The 25688-nt window shown below is 48.0% G+C and overlaps 1 protein-coding gene across 1 annotated transcript in view; it reads left to right on the top strand.

Moving 5' to 3' along the window:
* Thsd4 (thrombospondin, type I, domain containing 4) overlaps positions 1-25688 on the top strand; it is a gene marked incomplete in the record, with an annotated part of 530583 nt that overhangs the window by 72279 nt on the left and 432616 nt on the right. The window contains 1 exon segment of the mRNA XM_013518949.1: positions 19606-20029. Coding sequence (XP_013374403.1) covers positions 19606-20029 — 424 coding nt within the window.

The raw sequence follows: 25688 nt of genomic DNA, 5'->3' as shown, positions 1-25688 counted from the left end.
TCATCTTATGTAGTAACACTGATGCCAGCTCCATCCTGCATTCCCAAGCCTGTGTGGGAAAGCCAGAGGAGGCATCAGCTATAGCTGTCATTCAGTGCTGGCCGTGCAAAGCCATCACACAGTTTGTAAGGATTAACTGCAATGACCTGAACGCTGTTTTGTGTGTTTTTGTTGAAGTCGGTGAATAGTCCTAGAGTACTGGCTGTGTGCCAGGCAATGTGCTGGCCACAGAGAGCCAGACAGGTAAAAGAGGTGTGGCTTTCAAGGACATCGGTGTCTGATGAGGAAGCAGCCCGAGGGTAGCCACCTGTGGTGTGTGCCGAACGTGCTGCTGGGACATGGGCGAAGGGCTATGGGACTCATCCTTGGGAAGTTACGGTATTTTCTTGCTAGAGGCTACTTCCTTTCTTAAAGGGTAAGTTTGCATTTTTAGGTGACGGAGGAAGAAAGGAGCTGGGAGAGATTTGATGTGGATGAGGACGGCAGTGGTTTGCCAACACAGGAGGAACAAGAAAGGTTTCTTGTCTTCAAGGGGCTCCCACTGGTGGGGTGGGGGAGGAAGACAAGTGAACACATTTATAAGACAGGTGCCAGGCCCTAGTGAGACTGACAAGGAGGACAGGGGAAGACAGTGGAGGACTGGGGGACCCTGGGAAGGCCTCGAAGCAGAAGTAATTAGTGAGCCGCGCTCTGCAGAAGGTCTTTAACAGCAGCCGAGAGTGAGGAAGGCATTGCCCCAAAGCATATGCCAGCGTGGAGAGCTGGAGACAGGGATGAGCCCGCCGTGCTCAGGAAGCTGTAAGAGGCTTGGTGGAGCTGGGACTGAGACAGTGAATGGGGGAGGCTCAGGCACCTTTCCAGGGGAAGCTTTCCAGCAGTCCTAAGAGTAGACTTGAGAAAGCCAAGCCCGTAAGCACAGACTATCACTGATCTCCATCGGAAAACCAGACAACCACCATGTCCAGTCCACCTGACCTTCTCCTTAGCGCCCCTGTGACTCACAACATTGGCCGTGCTACCTGACACCCCATCAACCTCAAGGAGCCAGTGTTAATTAGCTAAGGAGCTAGGGCTTGCTTCTAAAGTTTTTTTGTATTTGTTCATTTGTTTGTTTGAGATAGGGTCTCATTGTATAGTTCAGGCTGTTCTTGAGCTCACTATGTAGCCTAGGCTGACCTTGAACTTGTGGCAGTCCTCCTGCCTCAGCCTCCCAGGTGCTGGGATTATAGATATGCACCACCTCGGCCAGCTGCTTCTGAAGTTTTAGAATAGAAGTATTGGTTTCCTGGGAATGTTGGAACACTTACCACAAACTTAAATTGCTTAACACAACATACATTTATTCTCTAACTGTTCTGGAAGTCAGAAGTCTGAAGTCAAGGTGTTGGCAAGTTTACATTTCTTCTGAGGGCTTCAGGGCAGAACTCTTCCTTTTCCTTTTCTGGCTTCTCCAGGTTGCCCACATTCCTTGGCTGGTGGCCCTTCATCCCACACTTCAACCTCCTGCTTCTGTCATGTCACCTTTTACTCTCATCCACCTACCTCATTCTTATAAAGACCCTTGTGATGAATGCTGGATGCTTTCCCATAAACCAGAACAATCGCCTCATCTTGAGATCCTTAACTTAATCATAACTGCAAATCCCTCTTATAGAGTAATGCTGCTAAGCTCCAGGGACTCTGCCGTGATGTCGTTGGAAAGGAGGGAAGCATTGTCAGCCTCGGTCACAGCACAGAACTTGCATTTTGGAGAATTTCCAAGTCCTGGGACAGTTTCTGTGCTAGCAGAACCACTACCACCTTCCTGCACTTAATCTCCCTAGGAACAGACAACCGTTTCCCAGAAACATGAAGAAAAAAAACCATGCACTCCCCACCCAACCTTTAAGTGCTCTGCATTTTGACTTCTGGTATTAATTAGGGACAGTGAGCATAAGGAAATTAAGGATAATAGAGTCCCAAGGCAGCTGGTATGGGATAAGGATCTCTGTGTCCCAAGTTCAGAATTCAGTTCTGCATTCTTATGAATGCTTTGATCCCAGGCAAGTCATTTCATCTCTCTGGGCCTTATTATCCACATTTGTAAAATTAAGGGGCCCTCTCCCAGGCGTTAAGGTCTCTTGCTCTCTGTTGAAGTGTTACTGAGTGCTGTGGCCATTTTAAACGTCCCCACCATCATTTCTGTCTTCCGGGGCTGGGAAGGAGAAGGTGGCTGGGAGATACAGCTCTCAGACACGTTTCCCAACGTCCTCTGCGCTGTGATGTTGCTGTTCTCTCCAGATGCACTGACCTCATGGCTCTTTAAATCCCTCTCCTCAGACTTGTGTCTCGTAACGTGAATTTTTCTTAAAAGTGTCATTCACACGTCTGACCTCCTTTTGTTGCTCCGCTGTGGGCTTTAGCCCTTTTCCATTAGAAGGACTCCCATTTCTTACCTTGTAGAAGTGCCGGGCTGGGAGTCATTAGGTCCTGCTTCCTGTCTCAGCCCCATGGTGTGCTAACTGGATGACCTAGGGGAATCACTTAGTGTAATCTATAAAACATGGATAATTATACATTCTCTGTCTCCCATACAGGCCTGTTGTGAGGGTCAGATGAGGTAGCATCTGTAAAAGTTCTCTGCAGAACAGAAGACACTGCTCAAAAACAACATGGCTTGCTTATTTTATTATTACTGACCAGATATTTCTTGGGATGCAGAGCCCGTACCCCTTTTTGTGATTTCCTGTGTATGTGTCACATACATGCGGATGTACTCTACATGCATGTGTTCGTGAGAGTGTGTGTGTGTACATGTGGATGCTGTGTGTGCACACGTGTGTGCATTTGTGCCTGAGAGGTTCATTAGTTGTAAAACAGGACAGACTGGATCAGGCCTCGACAATAGGCCTCCCCCAGGAATTGTCTCCGTGTGGGTAGGAATTGTTTGTTTTCACAGCTCCTCCTTTTCTGCCCACTGTGTTGGAGGCTTTTGGCATTTCATCATTAAGAATCCTGGAGCAATCTGTTATTTCCATCCTGAGCGCCCCTGATCTGAGTGGGGCCTGTCATGATGTGGGCTAAGAAAACTTGCTGTTAATTAAACTCTGCAGAGCCACGCGCCGCTTCCCTGACCCTCTGTGGCTACCTAGGGAGTCTTGTCACATCTGAGCAGCACAAACCGCCTGGCAAGGAGAAGAGGGTCTTTGACCTTCTCTGGATTTCTTTGGAAAACCTCCCTGGCCATCCTGGGTGGTGGTTAGCGGACAAGGCAGGTACATCTGTTTGAAATGCAAGCTCCGTATTTTTCATGGGACTCTTTATTTTCTTCTTCCAAGGAAAGTTTTGTTTCTTTCTCTTCTGAAGCAGGAATTCCACTTAGTCCCTAAATTGTTTGACAAGAAGTTACCTGTTGATGCTAACCAGATAAACGGTGTTTTAATGTGCTTTGGTTTCTAAATCAGAAACCTTAGCCCTTTCCCTAAGAGTGTTTGTAGCAGAGCTGGGCCCGCTGGTATGTACGTCTCTGCCTGTAGGTTAGGAAAGATTGGAGCCAGATTTTAAGCTTGAGTTACTCTGATCTCAGACAAGCCTCCAAAGAGCCCTTGTTCATTTCTCGTGGCATTTCATTAAGTGTCAGAAGTATTTCATTAGTTATCAGAACAAAGATCACATTCGCCATAAGAATGCTGCCTGGAACCCTCTCCAAGTCATTCATAACCGGGCTTCCGGCAGGCCACGATGGGCTGTGGAAAGCCTGTCTGCAACATGTGTGTCTCAGAAGGAGAAGCTCAGCTTTGCATGTGGAATCCCTGGGGCTTCTCCTTCAGGGCCCCCGGTGGCAGCCTGAGCTGCCTTCCTCGAAGGACTGGAGGGGGCGTTTCCTGGTTGTGTGAGTGACGGGTGCTTCCTTTACCCACTCCACCTGCAGGGGCCTGCGGGTATTGCCTATCCCATCCTGGCAGTAACAGTTATTTTTACCGCACATACTGTATGCTGTATTATAGAGAGCCCTTCCCAGTCCTCCTCACGGCCCAGGAAGTTTATATTTGTAATCTCAGGAGAAGTTACTGGAATTCTAGAGAGTTAATTCCAATCTACCACTTCCAGTACAACCCACGGAGAGAATAAAGACGCTAAGGTATGTTTGTAGTTATGGGGAGCCAAGGGGTCCTAAGTCCAGCCATAATGATGACTGTCCGGAACCAAGGCCTCGACCCAAGGCCAAACCCTGGTTTTATTCCTTCGTGAAGAAGGGAGTGGCTTGAGGATGAGTGACTGTGAGAACCCTGGGAAGTAGGTGAGCGCCATGAGCTGGGCTAAGTAGGAGGTCTGAAATCACCTCTGCAAATGCAGAGAGAAGGATATGTAGAAAGAATAATCTGCATAACATAATTGAGAGAGTATCTAATGTTTTGGGGTCGGTGCTTCAGCTCTGATGTGTAATCTTTGAAGCCTCAGGAAGTCATAGCCTCTATCCTAAAGCTCTAGCCCAGCCGACAGCATGGATCACTGGCTCACACATCCTGGCTCACTCGAGGGAGCAACAGGGGGTCCGGAGAAACACGCCTGCCATCTCCAAAGATTACCATCAGCATCTTGGCTAGACTGATATGCATTGCTTAAAGCCAATTGAAGGGATAAGGAAAAGTCCCAGCCAGCTCTGTACATATCAATACATGGAAATAGGGTCAGGCTCAGCCAAAATAGAGGCAACTGCTCCTCTTTCAAGGAGAGTCACCTAGGTGGTCCTCCATACCGTGTCACTTCCATGTGTTATTGTAGGGCCCAGTCGAGGACACTGAGTTAAGGCAGAGATGTCGCCAGTGTCCTGCTCTTCCCAGGGCTGCCCTGTGCCTACTACGTGTGTATAGGTAACTTACTCCAGCCTGAGAGGGTTTTGGGGCCGCTGCTGTGTGTGAGCTGTGTCTCTCATGGCCCCTGTGTTGGCTCTCAGCCCTGCACGGTGTTTCAGGTCCCTGCTTTCTTATCAAGCCACAGGCCCTTTTCTGCTTGTGTGATTCTTTTGGCTCATCTCCACCCCGGCTCACAGTAACAAGTCCTGTAACAGTTGATGACGACCGGTGCTTTGTTGCATGTGGCAGGCTGGACGCGCCCAAGTGCAGATCCCACTCCCTGGAGTCTGTAAGTGCTGACTTATTTGGAAGAGGGTCTTTGCAGAACCACTGATGCCAAAGATCTTGATATGGGGAAATCCTCCTGGGTTATTCCGCTGGGCCCTGACTGCCATCATGAGTGTCCTTTTAAAAGATGGGCAGAGAAAGACTTGATACGCAGGCCAGGGAAGTGGTGCAGAGTCAGCAGAGAGAGAGCTTTGAAGATGATGCTCTTGGAGACAGGAGTGATGTGGCCACGAGCCAGGGGTGTTGGCAGCTGCCAGGAGATGGGAAAGATGAGGTAGCCATTGCAGTCGTGTGCTGCTTCGTGACAGGGACACATCCTGAAAAATGCATCATTAGGCAATTTTGTCATTGTGTGCACATCACAGAGCATGCATGTGCAAGCTAAGGTGGCTGTGATGTCAGCAGGTGAGGATGGTCCTAGGGAACCCCCACAGCTTGTGGTGTTGGCAGAAATATTATGCAGCACATGGGTGACTGTCACCGACTTTCCTGCCTTTCCAGAGGGTGCACGTCCCCACTGACACTTTGATTTCAGCCAAGCAACACTGATTTCCAACTTCTGGTGTCCCCACTTGTTAGAGAACATTGTTGCTGTTCTGAGTCACTCAGTTTGTGGGAGTTTGTTAGCGCAGACAGAGCACAGTGCTAGACTGTATGAGACTCTGAGCTTAACTTTACAGGACTCTTCTGCATAAACTATCCATATTGTTCTGTCTTTTATTTTATATCTATACTTATATCTATATATCTATATAGATTTTTTTTTTTGAGACAAAGTTTTGAAATGTAGCCCAGGCTGGTGTAGTGGTGCACACCTGTAATCCCAGCACTCGAAAAGCTGAGGCAGCAGGATCATTGTGACTTCGAGACCAGTCTGGGCTACAAAGTGAGCTCAAGGCCAGCCTGAACTGCATAGTGAGACCCTGTCTCAAAAGACAAAAAAAAAAAAAAGAAAGAAAGAAATGTAGCCCAGGCTGGCCTCATGGCAATCCTGCCTCAGCCTCCTGAACGCTGGGATTATACATGTGCAGCACCACACCCGGCTGTCCGTCTAATGTGAGAAGAATTCTGTGTTCAGAGAGGTGATAATCCCTGGGCCCCAGAGCTAGTAGATTGCAGAGCAGGGGTCTGAACCAGATTGCTTTAAGCCTGTCTCTTAACTGCTAGCTGTTCCCCCTCCTTGGCTCCTACCTCCAACCCCAACTAATACCCTAGACCAAACTTTCCTTAGAGCTTTCCTTTCCCTCTTTCTGGTTTGCTTCTCAGGCACACAATGTTTTCTTTAATTCCCCATGGATCTTTTCCCTGTAGAAACATTCGGTCCTATTGTGACCCTAGGGGTCCAGCAGCAGTTAGCTGCCATTTCCCTCTCGCTCCATAATCGGAGCATAGTGGATTGTGGGCTACTGCTGAAAACTTTTTCTTCCTGGATTATGGGGGAAACAGCCATTTCTCTCCCATTTTCCAGTAAGTCCTTATTCCAAATAGTTCATCCCTGTAATCCTTTATGAATGTGAACTTGGTATGTAAAAGCTGTACTGTCTCACAGTTGCTTAAGCTCCTTAAGAGCTTGCCATTCATCCATTGAGTAGCATTTGTTAATATTACAGTGATACCTGATTCAGACTTACTGGCTTGGCCAGGTGTTTACTGTCCCGTGGACTTGGTGTCTTCAGGTATAAAGTAGGATTTGGATGCAGTCTTTGTTTTGTTTTTGGTACTGGGAATCGAACTTGTGACCTCAGGCTTGCCAGGCAAGCACTCATGCCACTGAGCTATATCCCCAGCCCTAAAGTAGGAATTGGGACCTACTTGCTGTTTACAGTGATGGCGCTATGGGATATGGTGCAGAAAGCGCTTGGCAGGTGTTTGATGAGGGATCTATCAGAATACTGAATATATCATTTAAGTACACTGTGCTACCTGTCTTTAGGCATGGGATAAACTAAAACAGACCTCTCCTTCCTTCAGTTAACTGATGGTGACAGATGTGTCCCTAAAGAACTTCCTCTGATGCAAGAAAGATGCTTATTTTGCCTGAAATGTTACATACTTATAATAAAGAAAAAGATGCATCAATATATGATGAGCAAGCACAGAGGAAGTGGCATGGAAATTTGGAATGGCAGAGACCTCCAGACTATGAGAGAAATACCATTACTTCCTCCACAGGCCCCTCTCATAAAAGACGCTCAAAAAACAAGTTGTGTTAGAATCATTATCGCTGTTACGGTAATGAATTCAGCAGAACGGACAGAAAATATTTCTCCAGCTTTCTTCAACCTGCTGCGGGTTAGCCTCCGGGGGCAGGGGCCGCTGTTTGAAGCTCCCGAGGGGAGAGGGGCAAGGAGCCCGTATTTGTTCAGCATCTGCTTTGGCTGGGCACCGTGCCCCATAGGCAATCTCCTTTGGTTCCCTAAGCCCCTGTGATCCCGGAGGGCCGCTCAGGTTTGGGTTACACTTGCAGGGCAGCAGCTCTGACGCCCAGGAGGGCTCCTCCTATTTAGGCTGGAGAGATGAATGGGTCCTCTGTCCTCCCCTGCAGCGCTGGCTCTGCATCCTCCCAGGTCAGGGTCGGAGGCCCCGTGTCTCTGATCTCCAGGCCACGCCCTGTGCTGGGCCCTTCACCTGTGTTATTTCACTGCTTACGTACAGTGGCCAGGTGAGGTGGGCATTGTGATCCCCACGTCACGGCTGGAGGGAGGAGCTGTGTGCACCGACTGGCCCAGGAGCGCACAGGTTGGACGTGGACAGTTGGGCCCAGCTCATAGAATACCTGGGCTCTTCGTTTCTTTACCTTTCTCTCCCTTCTTTCCTTCCTTCCTCCCTTCTTTTGTTCCTTCCCTTCTTCCTTCCTTCTCCCCCTCCTCCTCCCTTCCTCTTTTTCTCCTCGTCTTCCTCCTTGTTTGGTTTGAACCTAGGGCCTTCACACTAAGCTCCATTCCTAGCCTTTTTTAAAAATTTGGACAAGGTCTGTCTTGAGTTGCTAAGTTGCCCAGGCTAGGCTCCAGCTAGCCTCTGAGCAGGCTGAGATTGTACCTAGGCTCTTCCTACCATCTTGTGTTACCATTTACCCTCCAGAGACTCTCTTACCCTCTCACCTCTAAGGAGTCCTGCCTAGAACACGATGGGGGGCATCACCTCTGGGCTCTCTAACATTAACTTAGGCCTGGGGGTGTAGCTCAGTGGGAGAGCATTTGTCAGTGCGTCTGCGATCCCTGGCACACACAAAAAATTCATTCAGCCTTAGCTGGAAATGCCTCTCTCTGGGACCTCCATTAGCTCACTCCTTGCCTTCCTGCAGATCCTAAAAGATGTCTCTTCCTCTGGTCCGGTCGTCTTCCCACTCGGGAGGTGGGGTCACCCTGCCTTGTGACTCCCAAGTGTCCTTGTGCAGCAAGTCACCTGCACAACCACGAGGCACATTCTTGCAGCCACCTGACCTTTGATTTTTGCTGTGTTGGAGTTGGTTTCCTTGAACGGCTTCACTTGTCCTTATTCTGTCCCTCTGCGCACATACTAAGCTGCTCACAGAGCAGTCCAGGAATCCCAGGGTGGCTCAGAGGCGCCATGGACCTGCGAATGCCTTCTTAAGGACACTTGGCTTTTTCTCAAACAGGAACCTCGAAAGGAAGGAGCCTAATGGCAGTGTCTGCAGTGAGGGTCCAGGTCCCCTCCTGGAGTCATTGCCCAGGAGGGCTGGGTCTGGTTTGAAGGTCCCTCCCAGTTTTATTTCGGGGAGGAAGTGCAGGCCGGCAGCCAGCGACCTCACCGGCTGGAGGCCATTGGCCTCCTGCCCTGCACAGGGACCTGGGATCTTTCTTAGGGCAAACCTCCCAGTGCATTCTCGTGCTGGACTTTCAACCTAGACCGGGGAGAGTGGAACTTCAGGGCTTTCAATGATACAAACAGCCCGCTACGGGACGTGTGGCTGAGGCTAGCCATCCCGGGCCTAGGGAACAGAGGCAGTCAAGCAGGTCAGACCCGCAGCTAATGTACATGACAGTGTGTGCCACACGGTAGGCGACTAGGAACGCTTTTGTTTCCATCATCTTAATTTTTAATTTTCTTAAGTAACCTGGCTTTTGCTTCTTATCTGCTGTGGTCCTGGCAGGAGTTTCACTCTTCTGAATTTCTAAACAGACATCTGCATGCACCCCAGCTGCTTCCCTGATGCCTCTTTGAACAGAGCACATGGTACCCTTTTCCCCTTTGGCAGATGGCACAGTGGAACAGCTTGCGTGTTTCAGGAAAAAGGGGCTCTTGCCAGTTTTAGGCTGCAAACTCCTTCTTGTCCAGTTTGCCTCGGATCTGTGACTCCTTGGAGCTCATGTTTTTTTCTGATACTCAGTTCTCGGCTTTCCTCTTTGTCTTCTCTTTTACTTGGGCTCTTAGAACTCTCTAGATGGCCTCTGGATACCAACCTAACTCTGCTACTTCCCCTTGCTTCCTGCCCTGATGTGTGAGGCCGCTTTGACTTGCTCATTAGAACTCAGAGCCTTTTTTGCTCATGAATCCAAAATCTTTTACTGACCCATTGGTTTGCAACTTGAGTCTTTTCCCCTGGGGGCCAGCTCGGGAATAAGCATGGCAGGGGGAGCTGGGTCCTCCACCTAGCAGCACTGCTGGCCCTTGGCAGACGGTGTGCAGGCTGCCCACGTGGGAGGGCACTCCAGGAGCCGATGTTTATGTTGGGCCTGGAGGTTACACCGGGGCGGAAGGAAGGAAGGTGGAATTCAGAGTGGGAACTTGGAGCACAGGAACCTGCGTGTTTGGGAAGTAGTGAGTGACTGAGTCATTGTAGCTGGAAAAACGCAGGACTGGATCTGGGTGGGATATAGGAGAGGGAGGTGAAGACGAGTTGAATCTGAGAAGACAGAGACTTGGTGGTGTGGGGGCTGCGGTGTGTGAAAAGATAGCACAGCTAATGTGCCCTAACACTGTCCAGGCTTGAACTTTGGTTTGGGCAGAGATGAGCTGTGAAGGTGTTTTGAATGGAGGATAATGACGAGGCTGGTGCAGAGGAATTCAAGTACATGAGGTTTCTAACTTAGGGACCTGATGGATGGAGCTGGGAGTAAGCACAGGGTGTTTGTCCTCACTGAGAATATAGGATTGGACATCACAGAGTCCTGGCTTTTCCTTCCGTAGGCCGTGCGGCCCAAGCACGTTGGTGCTCTATGAAGCTTCTGGCTGGACATGCAATCTAGCTGGTGCTCAGTGATGATCAGGAATCTTTCTGGGAGTGTACGATTTTTTTGGTATTAACAGTGACATTTCAGAAGATATTTTGGCCCTTGACTCTTTCCGTCTCCCAAGTCTTTCTGGCTTGCAGCCTGTATCTAAGTGGGTGTTTTGTGTCTAGTCGAATCGCTGCGGATGTAAGACTTGGGATCATTTCCCTGCCTGCTCCCATCGATGTGTGCCACAGATGCAAGAGTTCTGGTTCTGCCTCAGCCCTCTGCACCTACTACTCAGGGTCCTCCCCACATCCTGCCAGGTGATATTTTGTAGGGTTCCTTGGAAAACAGTTGAGTGTTTCCTTTTTTGATTGTTTGTTTTTGTTTCTTGTCTTCTTTTTTGGCCTTTTGAGACAGGGTCTCATTATGTAGTTCAGGTTGGCCTTGAACTCACTATATAAGCCAGGTTGGCCTTGAACTTGGGGCCATCCTCCTGCCTCAGCCTCCCAAGTACCAGTATTACAGGTGTGCACCACTGTGCCTGGCACTTTCCTTTTCATAATCGCTTTTGTATATTTAAAACCTATGCAGAGGGCTAAAAGAAATGAATGGCAGTCAGCGGGGTAGGAAACCAACTAAGTCTGTCTCCTCCCCACCCCACTGAGTCTCGTGCCTAGAGAAACTAAGTACCCAAGCCTGTGTCTTGCACTTTTCATTAGTACACATCTGCAGTACAGGGTGATTACACTCAGCGTGGGGAGGTGGTACATGTACATAACACATCCTGATTCTTTTTATGTCTCCTTATCCTCCTCTCCCCCATCCCCCATCCCTCAGCTCTTGGTCTCCTTCTAAGTGCCATATTTATCATTTCTAAATTGTATTGTGAATATACATTCATGCACTATATACATCTCTCTCTCTCTCTCATTAGAGCATAGGTAATGTCTTCAGTGCAGTGTCTTCATTTCTTCTTCCATGTTATTCACCTGTGTTTTGGAGACCTTTCTGTATCAGTGTGCGTACAATTCTTTTACACAGCTTCGTAGTACTCCATGAGCTGAATGTGTAATGAACAGCCCCTTCTTCTCCCCGTGTTTAAGAACACTTAGACTGTGTTTCAGGTTTATGATTTATACTCACAACTCAGGGTCCACAATGCAGTTGATGTTTCCATGGGGGACCTGGTCCAGGAGCCTGTGACTCTGCTGCTGCAGCAATATTGCTCGGCTCCTGGAAACATAGGTGTGCAGACTCTCCCTGCTACACGGTCGGGTTGGGGTTTATGCTGCTCCTCCCTCTCCCTCCTTCCTGGGGTCACCTGGGACCCAGAGAGGGCTCCTCTGCAGGCCTGCTTTGTCTCACTGGCTACCTCCTACCCTTGCTGGGGCTGCTGCCATCTGCTGTGGCCTCCGGTCCCCCAGGGCTCCATGCTGTGTTGCATTGGAACCATGAAACCCTTCTGAGTGGCCCCCCTCTCTCAGCCAGGCCCCTTCCTGAAGTCCCTTCTTCCACATCCGGGCGGGGTGCCGTGCTGAGTGTGTGCAGGTCCCTGTGTCCTCAGCCCCCTGCACCTCTTTGGGGTCTCCATTGCTCTGCACCACGGGCGGCCGTACCCCAGACTGACCTCTGGTGACTGTCGCTCAATCCTCGCTTGTCTAGCCACTAGGCAGACCCTTCACTTCCTTTGGTGTTGAAGGGTAACTCCAAGGTCACGAAGCCTTCTTTGTAACCGCCTGCAGAAGCTGTACCTCTGGCTTCTGTGCCCTTGACTTTTACTCTTGAAATGAGACCAATTTTCACATTGAAAGACACCTTTTCTCTCCCTGTGCAGATCTTTGCGTCTCCCCTTCTCTGGGGCTGTTATCCTCAGGGTCAACCTAGGAGCTCCACAAGCAGGGCAGGGCTTTACCAAGAGAGAATAGCGCTGCCGGCTGCTTAACCATCATGCTGCTAGGGTTTCTGGGAGTTCCACAGGTTCTACAGGCTGCATCCAAGATCTCTGAAGCCACATCTCTGCGTACCGCCCTAGCGCCCAGAACAACTCCTGCGGAGAATTTGTAGCACCTTGTTTCCTAGTTTGGGTTTGTTTAGTGTCCATAGACACCTTTCTAAAAGATACGCTCACCTGTACCAGGGGACTTTGACTAAGATTAGTTCCCGCAAATCATAGCTCCAGTCCCTCCCCTCAGCTCAGACGTGTCCAGTGGAAGGAGGCGCTTTGTCTTCTCGACGACAGGATGAAGCAGGGAGCATATGCACACTTGGAACCTGCTGTAGAGCAACGCCAGGTGCTGCATGTCCCCATTTATCACTAGGAGCTTGTGATACCTAGCCTCCTCTTTCCTCTGGCTTGCCTTCTATGCTCATACTGGGCAGGTAAATTCCCTTCCACCGCACACACCTCCTTCCCATCTTCCCTATGGGAGAATCCGTCCTACCTGGGAAGGCAACCCAGTGCGCAGTGCAGAGAACATTACCTCTCCTGCTGCTGAAAAGCTGAGAACTTCCCGGGGTGAACTCTCAAGGAGGCTTCAGCACCGCTGGGCAGCAGAGCCCCCAGTCCAGCTGCCTTTGCTGAGTTCCCGCTCTCCTGAGCTCTCGGGCTCTCCTCCTGTGGCTCCCAGCAAGCTACAGGCCCAGGACTGCTGCTCTATGGATGCCGTGGCCCATGTGAGGTTCATGTTAGCTCAGCTGAGAGACTAGGCCTCTCACAGAGACCTGGCTGAGCTGTGCGGGAGAGTGGAATGGAAATAAACAGGGAGAGTTTAAGAAATACAAACAGCCTGGCTTCTGGAGGGCAGGCTTCTTGCTCTGCGTGTTCCGCTCTGTTTGGAAACACAGGCAAGAGGTGGGAAGCCGTCATCCAGCACGAGCCGCTGACAGCAGCATCGGGGTGGCTTTCCAGCCCTGTGGGTGTGCACGGAGCCCCCTTGGCCTGGAATTCTAAGACCCTTCAGGGAATAAAGGCCGCCTCCCAGCCCCTGCTGGGTCATCTTTCCATTCCAAAGACCTGGTTCTTCTCCAGGAGTTTATACCAAGAATGTGCCCACCTGGCAGATGACACTTTGATTCCCACGTGGAGGGAGGTGGCCACAATCATGTAACAGTCTTTTAGTAAAACATAATAATTTATATAACATATTAAACAAATGCAGTAGTGGAAAGGTGTGATATTCCATCCTTGGGCAACAGTGGTTGAAGCTGCTCATTCACATATTGTTTTAGGCTCCCAGGAGTCAATTATTGAGCACCTGTTAGGTGTAGCCATTGTAGTAGGTTATCATGGTGAAAGGGAAATAAGGCCTAGCCTCTGCTTCGGAGCTATGGGAGCCTGCAGTCTAGTGCACTAAAGCAAGGCTGAAAGCTAATATGCGTAGTGAAAGATGTTATGCTGTGACAGTACATGTCCAATGGGAGGACAAAGGAGAAAGGCAGTGTTTCTGCAAAGTAAAGGGTTAGGGTGGGGTTGGACCAGGAAAAAATCATGGTGAACATCACTCTTTAGCTAAGCCCCGAGGGGTGGGTGGGGGGCTCTTTCAGACGTGGTCCTGGGGATGGTAGCTGCCAGGAGGGGCCAACATGGACCAAAGCTGGAGATAAACTAGGAGGAAAGAGTGGGGTGGTCTGTGCAGTGCCAGGGTGGACCCAAGAGGTAGCAGAGGCTGTGGTATGCAGGATGCCTTGGTTAAAGCTGAGGGACATGGGCTTCCTACACAGAGGAGGGCTGAGAGGATGAGCTAGCTACTTCTGGGGATGCGGACCCTTGGACATGAGAGAGAGGAAGAATGGCAGTTCTTACAGTGTGGTCCCAAACCAAGAGCATCAGCTAGGTATATGTTAGAAGTACAGGCCCCCAACCTAGGCCTCTGGAGTCAGCCCCTTGGCGGGCAGCGCTTCCTGGCCTGTTGTAAGAAACATGTCTTCCAGGAAACTGATGCTCCCTTAAGTGTAAGACCGGCTCAGATGCAGAGGCTATGGAACGAGGTGGGGAGCAAGTCTGTGGGGGTAGACATGAGTCCTGGCTTGATTGTGTTGAGTTTGAGATATCTGCGACTGTCTAGGTGGAGCACTCCAGCATCCTAGCCCCTGGAAGCTTGTTACTGATGCAGCCAGGCTGCCCCAGACCTGCCTAACCACAAGCTGGATTTGGATGCAAACCTCCCCGCCCCCGCCCCATTGACAGATATGTACATCACAGGCTGTACCCTGAAGGTTAATGAGGGGTTCATGCCCAGGAGAGGGATCCAGGCAGGAGCTAAAAATGTGGGACGTGTCAGTTACAAGGCATGGTTGCTCTTCCAGGGAAGAGCAGAGCTGGGAAGAGAGAGACCGGAAGTCATAGAGCTGCAGAGCGCACCTCAGGAGCCCCTGAGTGGCCGCCAGTCTGTTGGGAGGAGGGGCCATTTGCTGCTGTTACCTCAAGAACTAACAATTTCTTCAGACACCCAGTAGGCGACCTGGGACTGGAACCTGGCAATGTCAGAACCCTTTGGATCCACTATTGGGAGTTGGCCATTGAGCCCTACTGAGGGACAAGGCTTTGTTCACTTTCATTATGGCGGAAAATGTGAACAAGTAGAGAAAAAAATCATACATGATTCTCAATAGGAGTTACCCAATAAAGGGTTTTAAATGTTGAAACAAATGATAGGAAACAAATGGTAAGAACTGCCTTCAGATTCAAAAAATACATTCATTCCCCTCAATACCCTTGATTTGATATTTACAGGATGTTTGTAAGTAAGTAAGATGGGAATTACCCATACTCTCATTTTTTAAAAAATATCGGCTTTACTGAGATATAATTTACACACTGGAAATTTTACCCTCTTAAAGTACCCATGTCAGAAGTTGACATACATTCACAAAGTTGTGCCGCAATCACCATGACCTAATTACAGGGCATTTCCATCTCCCCACAAAGAAATCCTATTCCTCTTAGCAGTCACTTTCTTTTCCTATCTCTCCACCACCCCTGGTATACACTTTCTGTCTCTATGGGTTTGCTTGTTCTAGATCAGTGGTGGTGAACCTATGACACGTGTGCCGCAGCTGGCCATTTTTTTAATCATTGAAAGCTCTAAAAGGTTCGCCATCACTGTTGTACGCATTTCATGTAAATAGGATCCTGCCGTGTCTCTGGCTTTTTTCACTTAGGGTGTTGTTGAGTTTTGTCTGAGTTATAGGATATATCAGTACGCCATCCCTTTTAGGACTGCCTCATGATCCATGCTAAGGGTAGGCAGTGTGTTATCTGTACATCAGTTGGGGGATAGACATGTGGGTTGTTTCCACCTTTTGGCTGTTATAATTAATGCTGCTCCAGGCATTCATGTACAAGTTCTGTGCAGATGGATGTTCTCATCCCCTGGATATATACCTGGGAGTGGAGTTGCTAGGTTATAACACTGTGCTGAACTTTTGGAGGGGCTTCTGGGTAGTTTTGCAAAGTGACTCTACCCGTTTACACTCCCACTAGGAATGGATAGAGTTTGTTTTTCTTCCCCAACCCTTATGATTGGCTGCCTTTTTCATTACAGTGCTCTTGGTGAGTGGGAAATGACCATCATTCATTTATAGGTAAAAAAACAAAGGGCACATTATTTGCCAAAAGTTTGTAGAGTCAATAAATGCCTAAGCTAGAAAAAAAAAAATTTTTTTTTGGTACCAGGAATTGAACTTGAGACCTCTCGCTTACCAGGCAGGCGCTGTGCCACTGGGCTAAATCCCCGGCCCCAAGCTAGAATATTTTTTAAGCAAACACTTGTACGCCACATACTTTTGCAAGGCATTAAGGCTTTTGCTGTAATTAAACCATTTAATCTTTACAACTGTGTATAAGGTGGGTACCACTAGTGTCAGATTCTGAGCATTTGGGATTAGGGATACGCATCTAATAAAGTCTCTGCAAATATCACCAAATCCAAAACCCTCTGAAATCTGAACCACTCCTGGTCTCAGGTATTTTGGATGAAGAACACTCAGCCAGTCTTAGCATCTTTATTTGTAAATGAATACAGGGCGAGTCCTGGGCTTGGAGTGAGGCCATGAGGCCCACAGGGTGCAACGTGTAAGGTGACATCACTCTCTGGTTCCAGTCAGCACCCGCTGGACCCTGAGAGCACCCCTGACATGGTGAGCCCAACCAAGGAGTTTCACTGGCAGCAGCCTTGTTGTGGCCCTGTTAGGAAAAACAGGGGTGCAAAGACTGAGTGCCTTACTCGGAGTTTCCGAGCAAGTGTGAGGCAGAGCAGGGATTCAGACCCAAGAGTCTTGGCTTCGAGGTCTCTGCTGTGAACCACACTACAATCCGTTGACCTCCACCTCTCTGCTCTCTGAACCATGGCTTTCCTATTGCTTTTTCAGGGCCTGACTTTTAGAAATTAGCCACAATTTTGATAAGTAGGGACTCCAAGGTAAAATTCCATAGCTGGGTTCCGGTAGACCGAGCAGAGTGAATCAACTTAATAGGCCCCTGGGCATCTGCTGTGTGCCCTCCTGGAAGGGTTAACTGGCCACACGGTCACCACTCAGCCACAGCTGTGCTTATTGTCACAACTGTATAAATCTGCCCCATCCTATGGAGGCCCCCCGCAAGAAGCCAGATAGGCCGCTCTGAAGCACCAGGATTGGCTCTGACCAGTGCTGGGAAAACAAGTATTCTCCTGCCCAAGTGGGATGGAACCTGTCACTCACTAAAGTATACTGAGTCGAGGACTCAGAAATCAAATCTCTCCTAATAAGCAACCAAGCAAGGTTGCTTATTCTTTTTAATCTGTTTTTCAGAATTAACTGGTTGTTTGCTTTTGAAGCATCACCTTGGCAACCGTGTTGCTATTTCGGTAGGTTTTAATTGGTTCTTGGATTCAGGCAGAATGTCCTAGAGGGCAATGTGAATTCACAAGTAGACATTTGTGCCTAGGGACCGGATGTTGGACAGCCTTGGGGAAGACACACGAGACTTGCGCCAGGGCCAGGTTCTCCCTTGGCTCCCCAAGAGTGAGATTAAACCCATCAGGGTGGTCATACCCACTGCTGAGGGACAGCAGAGCAGCCTGTCCTAGGCAAGCAGATGTTTTAGAGGTGTCACAAACTCAGTTTTGTGTTAATCTCATTGTTATTTCTCTCCACTACAAAAGGTACTATGGGTTGTGGAATTTTGACCTTTTTGTTTGGGATTTCAGTTCAGTTCTGTGACTGCTCCTCAGAGCTGTGAGTCTGTGGATCAGAGCATTGGCTTCATCTGGCAGCTTGTTAAAATTCAGAATGTACGCCCCACCTCAGACCTCCCATAGGTCAGAATCTACCACTTAACAAGATCCCCGGCGATTCCTGGGCGCTGTCACATTTGAGATGCGCCACTCCAGCTCCTTTCTCTTTTATCTTCGGCTGAGGTTTGCACCGAGTACAGAGCTCCAGGCTGCGTTTTTTGGTAGATGTTCAGATCTTGAAAACATCCGCACATAGAAATTCCTTCCTTTGCCTGTACATGATGTCATTCATTTTACCTTGCCCACCACAACAAAGAAAAAAGCAAATCACATTCAAGTTATATATATATTTAAACTAGCTTCTTAATTGCCTCTGTGAAAGCCCCCGTCATTAACGGAGCCCCAAGTGTTGCCAAGATTAATTGAGAAATACCTACAGGCAAAATAAACACTGCAGCCAAGAGGTTTAATTCAACACCGTATCAGCTGAGGATGGAGGTGCAATTAGTGATAAAGATGTTAATAATTAGTCCTGCAGTGTTAAATTTTACATTCAGTGGTTATACAGAGTGAGGAAAGACTTTCCTCGGGAGGGTAGAAATCAATGTTTCACCTTGATTGCTATTTTAATGTGCTTATTTTAATGAGGCCATCCTGTGGAAACCCTTGGGCGCATTTCCAATTTTACGTAAATGTAGAATTAATTATTATGGAAGCATATTAATTTTAGAGTTGGAGCAACCTTGGCGGTCATTTAACCTAGTTCAGTCATTTTGCAAATGAATGAGTCAGATGACTTAAATCCTTCCACAGAGCACGGGAACCTGGGCTTCCCAACTTTCAGAACAGAGATGGGGACACTTTGTCAGACTCCTGCATTTGGAAGGGTTTTCTCTTGCCTCAGAGTTCCCAAAGAACATTTGTGGCATTGCCTTCACCCCATGTTAGGTTCTAGTTTCTTTCAGTTGTAAGGCTGGGGTCTTGGGAACTATGTCTGAATCTTTTTTTTTTTTTTTTTAACCATTCCTAGCTCTGTACTTTGCAAACAGTAGTTGCACAATAAATTGCTCTCCGGTGCAAGTTCTGGGACTGCTCTTGACTTGTCTGGTAGAGCTATTGTGTCTTCATCTTGGCTAAAAAAACTGGCCATGGTAGGAGTTTTTATACCGTGGAAGTGAGCAAATGCCTCCCCCACCCCAGTAATCTACATGTCAAACAGTCACCGGCACATCACTATTTACTTGATTTTGATAATGATCCATACCGATGCGAAGATGACCATTTACGTACCGCTTAGCATAGGTTGCCTCCACAATGACAGAGTAGTGGTTTACTCAACCCTCTTTGATCTTTTAAGGATTCGGTCCAGTGCACCCCAGTCCTGAGGATGGCGTTAGATTTTGGCTGCTGAGCTAACTTCCATTTACTTAAAAAGCTCTTCAGACAGGAATGGTTCTGGAAAGCGGGTTCTGGATATGAGGCAGAGCTGAGTGAGAAAAACATACAATATCAGAAAAAGGTGAACGGGAAAGTTAAAGTGCCTGGAGCTACAATAGTCTCTTTCTGTTTTGTTTTGTTTTTGTTTCTTATTTTCTTCTTTTGTCTTCTTGAGTCAGGGTCTCGCTACGCAGTTCAGGCTGGCCTTGAGCTCACTATGTAGTCCAGGCTGGCCTCGAACTTGTAATGATCGTGCGCCACCACACCCGGCTTACAATAGCTTTGTATTTCTCGAAAACCTTTCAGTAGCTCCCTGTAACCCACAGAAAGACCTGGATGCCCCGGCATAGGAAGCATGCACAGAGCACAGTTTGCTGTCCTGACCTCATTTCTAACCCCACGTGCCCCCCACTGCCCCCACCATTGAGTCTCACCTCTGTTCTGTTGTCCAGCCTCTGTGAAGCCCCTGCTGCAGCCTCCATGGCGTTACCTGCTTCTGGGACACCCCCTCTCCTCCCCAGGGCCACCTCAGGCTCTCTCTCTCCCAAGCTTCTGTTCCTACCTCATCCCCTGTAGCATGGGCCAGAGTTTCTGAGTTAACATGAAAGTCTGTGTGACTCTTCGTCTCCTCTCTTGTGTGTCTGTCTCCAGGAGCAGGACACAAGGGCCCATCGGTCCCGGCAAGTATGGCTACGGCAAGGCCCCGTACATCTTACCCCTGCAGACGGACACCACACACACGCCACAGAGGCTTCGAAGACAGAGGCCCTCATCCCGGCCGTCCAGGTCCCAGGGGACATCTGCTACCAGACATGGCTACAACCTGCCAGGGCCTCTGTACCAAAGTGAAAATGGCCCTCGTTCTGGACATCAGGCCTCAGAGGCCTCCATTTACCAGCTGCCTTTGACTCAGGACCAAGGCTTCTCTGCAGCTTCCAGTCTCTTCCACAGCCCAGAAACAAGTAGCCGTGGTGTGGGGGCCCATAGGACAGACCGGAGCTTCTCGCAGCCCCTGCGATCTGCAGCTATCTCATGCATCGGGGCCTATCGGCAGTACAAGCTCTGCAACACCAACGTGAGTACACACCAGCCAGGCTGGGCCTTGAGACAGCTGTCCTGTTGCCTTTCTGTCCATTGGCCCTGAGCAGGTGGGAGACAGGGCAGAGGGACTATAAGCAGTGCAGTCATTGAGGTTTTTAAAATGTCAAAGTGTCTCCCTCTGTCTCTTTTCTCCTCATATACTTTACTTTTTTGTAAGGTTATTGCATTAGTAACTTGTGCATTGCTAGGAGAGTCACATCACTAATCACTCAATGATATTAGCCATTACTGTGCCACAGACAACTCAGAATTCTCAGTGATTGTGTATAAATCAGTGATATTTATGCTTTGCTCATGAGTCTGTGGGTCAAGTGCAGTTTGGCTGAGTTAGGACAAGGAGCCATGATGCCAGTAATGCGGGATTTAGGGAGGTACCACTCAGTTTCCTGGATGCTCCCTGCTGTTCAGACCGTAACCCACACATATTAGGTATCAAATCATGAAGGAGTGTGACAGGATTGAATCTGTTTGTTCTTGTCTTAGGGGAGAAGCTGGAATAGCTAGGGTGATAGGTGGGACTTGGAGCCTTCTAGGAAGTACTTATTTACGAACTGGTGTGGGAGGATTTCAATATTTTAAGACCTTGTACAGTGCACTGGTGTAACTGGCTGAATGCCACCTTGGATAGGAGTTCAATAAATATTTATTGATTCCATCTTCATGCATTTTAATTATATACAGTACATTTATTAAAAACTCAGGACAAGCCAGGCCTTGAACTCAGCGTTTTCTTTACTTACACTGTTTAATCTTCTCTTTAACTTGTGGCTTTTCTCCTCTCTCCATTTTTACAGTTGCAGAGTGGTTAAATAACTTGGGGAAGATTCCAAGCTAGTGAGTGGTAGGACAAATTACCAATGTAAACTCTATAACGTGACCAAATGTGTCGTCTTCAATATCAGTTTAATAACCATGTATAAAAGAGAAAGGAAGGAGAGAATATTAAGAGGTTCAATTTCCACGTTGCTCTATTTTTTCATTAATAATTTAATCTGTCTTAATACTCTGTTACCGGGCAACAGGACAGCTGTTATATATTAGATTCCATTTCCTTATTAAAAATATATTTCCTGGTAGAAAGTCCATAGAAATGACTTAATTTGTGATCTTAATAATTCCTCTGAATGTCTGGATTGTTCTTTCTTCCACTGACAGACTTCAGAAATTATTCGTATCTATAAAGCAGTAGTTTTTCTAAAGGCAGTACTAACTGGTGAAGCAAAAGTCTTTGTCGAATATCTTTGCGGATCTGGTATAATGCTAGGTGCTGTGGAAGGTGAAAGAGGAAAATGCGTTTTGTACTAAGGATCAAAAGAAGTGAAGTTGAAAAGGTGCTCTGTGAATTGAAAAGTGAGGAATGACTTGGGTACACGATCAGACATACTCCTTGTTCTTGAATACTCACTCCTATTTTGTTGAAATGAAATTAATTATAGAATACTTTTCCCCATTGACCGGTACATCGCTTTCTTGAAAAACAAGAAAACCATAAATAGAAAGGAAAACAGAGAGCACAGTTGGCCCGCATGTGCAGCAGGCATCTGCTTAGCATTTCTTCCATTTAACTTGCATTTTTAAAGCATGTGCTTTGTGTGTGTGGGCAGAGTGTTGAGACAGGGTCACACTGTGTCTCTCAGACTAGCCTTGAACTTGCTCAGTAGCCCAGGCTGGCCTTGAGCTCACAGCGAGCCTTCTGCCTCAGCCTCCCATGTGCTGGAATTACAGGTACGCACCAACACACCTGGCTCAAGTATGCGCTTTTTACTACTAGAACTTCGCTGCCCACCACAGGACAGTTCTCCCTGTGGAAAAGGGGTGGCTTTTCTGGGGTCTGGGATCTGGGGTCATGGCACCATGGAGGAAACTGACTTATAAGGAGTCTTAAGAAATACCTATGAGTTCATGATGTCCTCTGGAATTTTGAAAGCATATAAAGCAAATTCTCCAACCATTGGCAGAGAAGTAAATGTTGGCAGAGGACAATTTAGGTTAAGTTCCCTTCTTCTCACTGTGACATTTTGGACAGTGTCCCTTCTAATTGCCACGTCCTAATTGCCCTTACTGAGAGGTAGCATTGCTTAGGGGGTCCCATGATTGGACATATTCTTTTAATAATCACGCGACCTCTTGTGCCTTGAGCCACATCCCATGAATACCGTAAAACTCCCCCGTCGGGGGTTGCCCTGACCGCTTCGGGGTTTGATGATTCTGTAGAAGACTTAGTACAGTCACACTCATGGCTATGAGTTGTTACAGTGAAAAGACACGAAGGAGAATCAGCCATGAGAAAGACTTATGGGACCAAGTCCAGAGGAAACAGGTTCCCCAGAGTCCTCTACCCATGGGGCCGCCCAGGACAGGCACCGTTCCTCCAGCAGTGAGTTCCCTTTGGTCCTCTGTGTTAACTGTCCTTGAACATGCACTCTTCCTGCCTCAGCCTCTGAGTCCTTTCCCTTTGCTCAGGGATACAGGTGGATTGCTGAGCGACCCAGCATTCACCCTAGAACCAGAGTTTTAAAGTGATGAAAGTGCGACCACACAGGACTAACTGTATGCCAGTGACTTCTTCACACCCGCCACCATGTGTGTTGAAGATTAAACCCTGTTTGATGCATGTACGGTGTCCTCCTGTCTGCAGCGCAACAGATTTAATGAAGACTTAGCGCTAATGATTTCTGAATGTAGACTTCAAAGATAAGGAAAGCCTTCTTTGTTTATTTATTTATTTATTTATTTATTTATTTTGCTTACAATGTGTAAGAGGCAGCGGAAGTGACAACCCTGATAGAGACGCTGGTGTTTTTGAACCACTCTCAGTCTTAGCCCTCAGCCTGTCTTCACTGTAGGCCCGACTACGTGGTCTGGGTTCTGCAGGGGTCACTGCTGTAGGTCCACAGCACGGACACCGATTTGCGGGGGGTGGTCAGGTGTTAGAATCTGGGTCAAGGTCGCTGAGATGAGCAGAAATGGACTCTTAAAGAGGTGTGATCATAGTGTGGCTGACACACGCCATGTTGGCAGTGTTGTTTATCATTTTGGTTTTTGTGTGCTAGGAAAAAGCCCTGCTTAAGCAGGTGCTCTACTGCTGAGACCCTTTTGTGCTTTGTGAAATTCCTGGATGGTGAGTTAACCTCAGTTGGGTGGACTCAGCAAAGGATTCTGGGAGAAGTGCAGATTACCCAGGCGAGGGGAGGATTTTAGGAAGAGGAAGTGGGTGCCCTGGTGCTCAGAGACCTCTTGGCAGCGTGATCAGGTGTCTTTCCAAGAGCGAAGGCTTCACCCGAATCTGCGCTCAGCAGTGGAGGACCAGGATGGAGGGGCAGCGTGATTTATCGCAGCCCTGCACCTCCAGAGTATGGCTGAGCTAATGACTCAAGGAATCAAGTCAAGTTAGTTTTGTTTTTGCAGAAACTCACTGAAGCTCAAGACTTGGGAGCTAGGGGAAGGGGAAGCCAGACTTCAGTCCCTCTGGGGCCTGAGGGGATGCACTTTAAAAAATCCTTTTCAGTTAGCTGCTTCTGGAGTTTATAGTGGTATTCACTAAATGCATGAACTCACCAAGATACTTTATGCACTTTGTCCTGGGACCCAAGTGTCTCTCCCTGTCTCCTCCTCCAGAGTACTCTGAATTCTGCTCTTTCTTCCCTGGACAGGAGGCTGACACACCAGCCCCTTCTGGAAGGGGTGGGCTGGAGCTCATCACCTGTGCAAGGCAGAGACAAGGTTATGAGTTTTCAGGGGACTGTGCTACCCAGGGAAGCCTGATCCTGGGTTAGACAGAGTGCACTTAACGTGGTGAGGGAAAGGAGCCCTGGGGCTGAAAGAAGCTTTTAGCGAACACAGCTGTGAGATCACTGACTCCCTGGCATGTTTCCCTGGGGTGGAACTGGCTTCCAAGGATGGATTTATCCATGCGGAATTGTTTCTGCCTCGGAGTAAGTGACAATGGAGGGAAGATGTTGGCCAAGCCTCAGATGTAGCTGAGGGTGCGCTTGGCTTGCGGATTCTTAAGTCTGTGCCCTGTATAGTCTGATATTGAATGGAAGAGGTACTCACAGACAACTTCCCAGTGGCAGTTTGCAGGAGAAATTTGGAAAATAAGCCTGGTGAGAGTTCAGTGCAGTTCTGGGAGGTGTAAAGCCTGCCTGTAGATGTGGGGCTGGTTACTGCATGGACAGGTCATCCGCTTGGGGATCCACAGGAGTGCCTCATCTTACCAGCTTATTCCAGCCTCCTTGCTGGGCGTGGTGGCACACGCCTGTAATCCCAGCACTCGGGAGGCTGAGGCAGGAGGACTGTTGCAAGTTTGAGACCAGCCTGGGCTACAAAGTGAGCTCAAGACCAGCCTGAACTGCATAGTGAGACCCTGTCTCAAAAAAGACAAAAACAAACAAACAGCCTCCTTAGCCAGAGCATAAGCACTGGTGTCAGTGCTGTGACCACTAGGCTTTCCATTTTCTCAGACGGCTTGGAATTTCCACAGTAAGTTCTTCTATTGTGCTTTCATGTGTATGATACAAGTTGTGATAAAAAAACCCACAATGAATTATTAAATTCTCAAAAATGTATTACACTAAAAGACACATCGCTGTGGTTCCTCCTTAAAATACTCCTCCTTGCTTCTAACACGTTTCTCATCATTCTTGCCGCTTTCTGAAGTAGTTCTGGAAGTACTCCTTCGTGAGGGTCTTTAGTTGTTTGTCGTGGCTGCCTCAGTGTCCTGAATTGATTCAAAACGTTGACATCTCATGATCATTTTGACTTTGGGTAAAGAACCAGAAGTCACAAGGTGCCAGATCCAGTGAGTAAGGTGTATGAGGGGCCCCTTATGTTTTTGCAAGCCTGCCTTTCCATTGGATGGCAATTACCATATTTTTTATTATACCTTGTAAAGACACTCGTGAAAGAGGACTTCCAGAACTGCTGCAGAAAGTGGCAAGAAAGATGGGATGTGTGCCTTTGTGTGAAGTCTCATACCCTGTCCTTACATGCAGCAGAGGGGATGGAAGTAGACTCATTAGTGGGATACCTGAAGTGGCCACAAGGAAATTGATATTCCTTAGGACAGTAAGAGTTTTGAATGGTTTGGTAAGTTTACTTTTTCTGTATGCTTTCTAGTTAATTAGAAAACCAAGGCATTCTTTTTTAGATCTCCTTTTACACATAGAGGTATGGGGAAAAAAAGACAAAACTGAAAAAGCATCCAGGAATAAGCCTAGATGTGTATAGATGTTTATCCAGAGAAGTTTAATACATAGCATTCTCCTGGGTGAATGGATGTGCTTAGTCATGCTGACATCCTTTGGGACTTCATCCTTTGGGACTGAATGAGAGGAAAATACCTTTCTCTAGGGGAACATTATGAACTTCTCCTGGGTGGAAAAAAAAAAGTATTTGAGAACTAAGAAAGATTCATTTTTTTTTAAAAAAATGAAAGCCTTGACCCAACTCAGAACAAATCACTGTGGAATGGTGGGAGGTAGCAAAAGACTGAGCAAAAGATGCGTAAGGTTGAGCTTGTGCAGCTTGAGAGACAAGCTGTTAATCATATTTGAGAAATGTGCTGTCTGCTTTGAAAGAAACTTGGGTGCATGGTTCTATCGCTCTGTAGCTGGAAATGGAAGCCTGTTTTC

The sequence above is a fragment of the Chinchilla lanigera genome, unplaced genomic scaffold (assembly GCF_000276665.1).
Source record: "Chinchilla lanigera isolate Chin_1 unplaced genomic scaffold, ChiLan1.0 scaffold00049, whole genome shotgun sequence".
NCBI lineage: Eukaryota > Metazoa > Chordata > Mammalia > Rodentia > Chinchillidae > Chinchilla > Chinchilla lanigera.
Note: the sequence above shows the minus strand (reverse complement) of the source record. Positions and strands in the feature narration are given on the sequence as shown.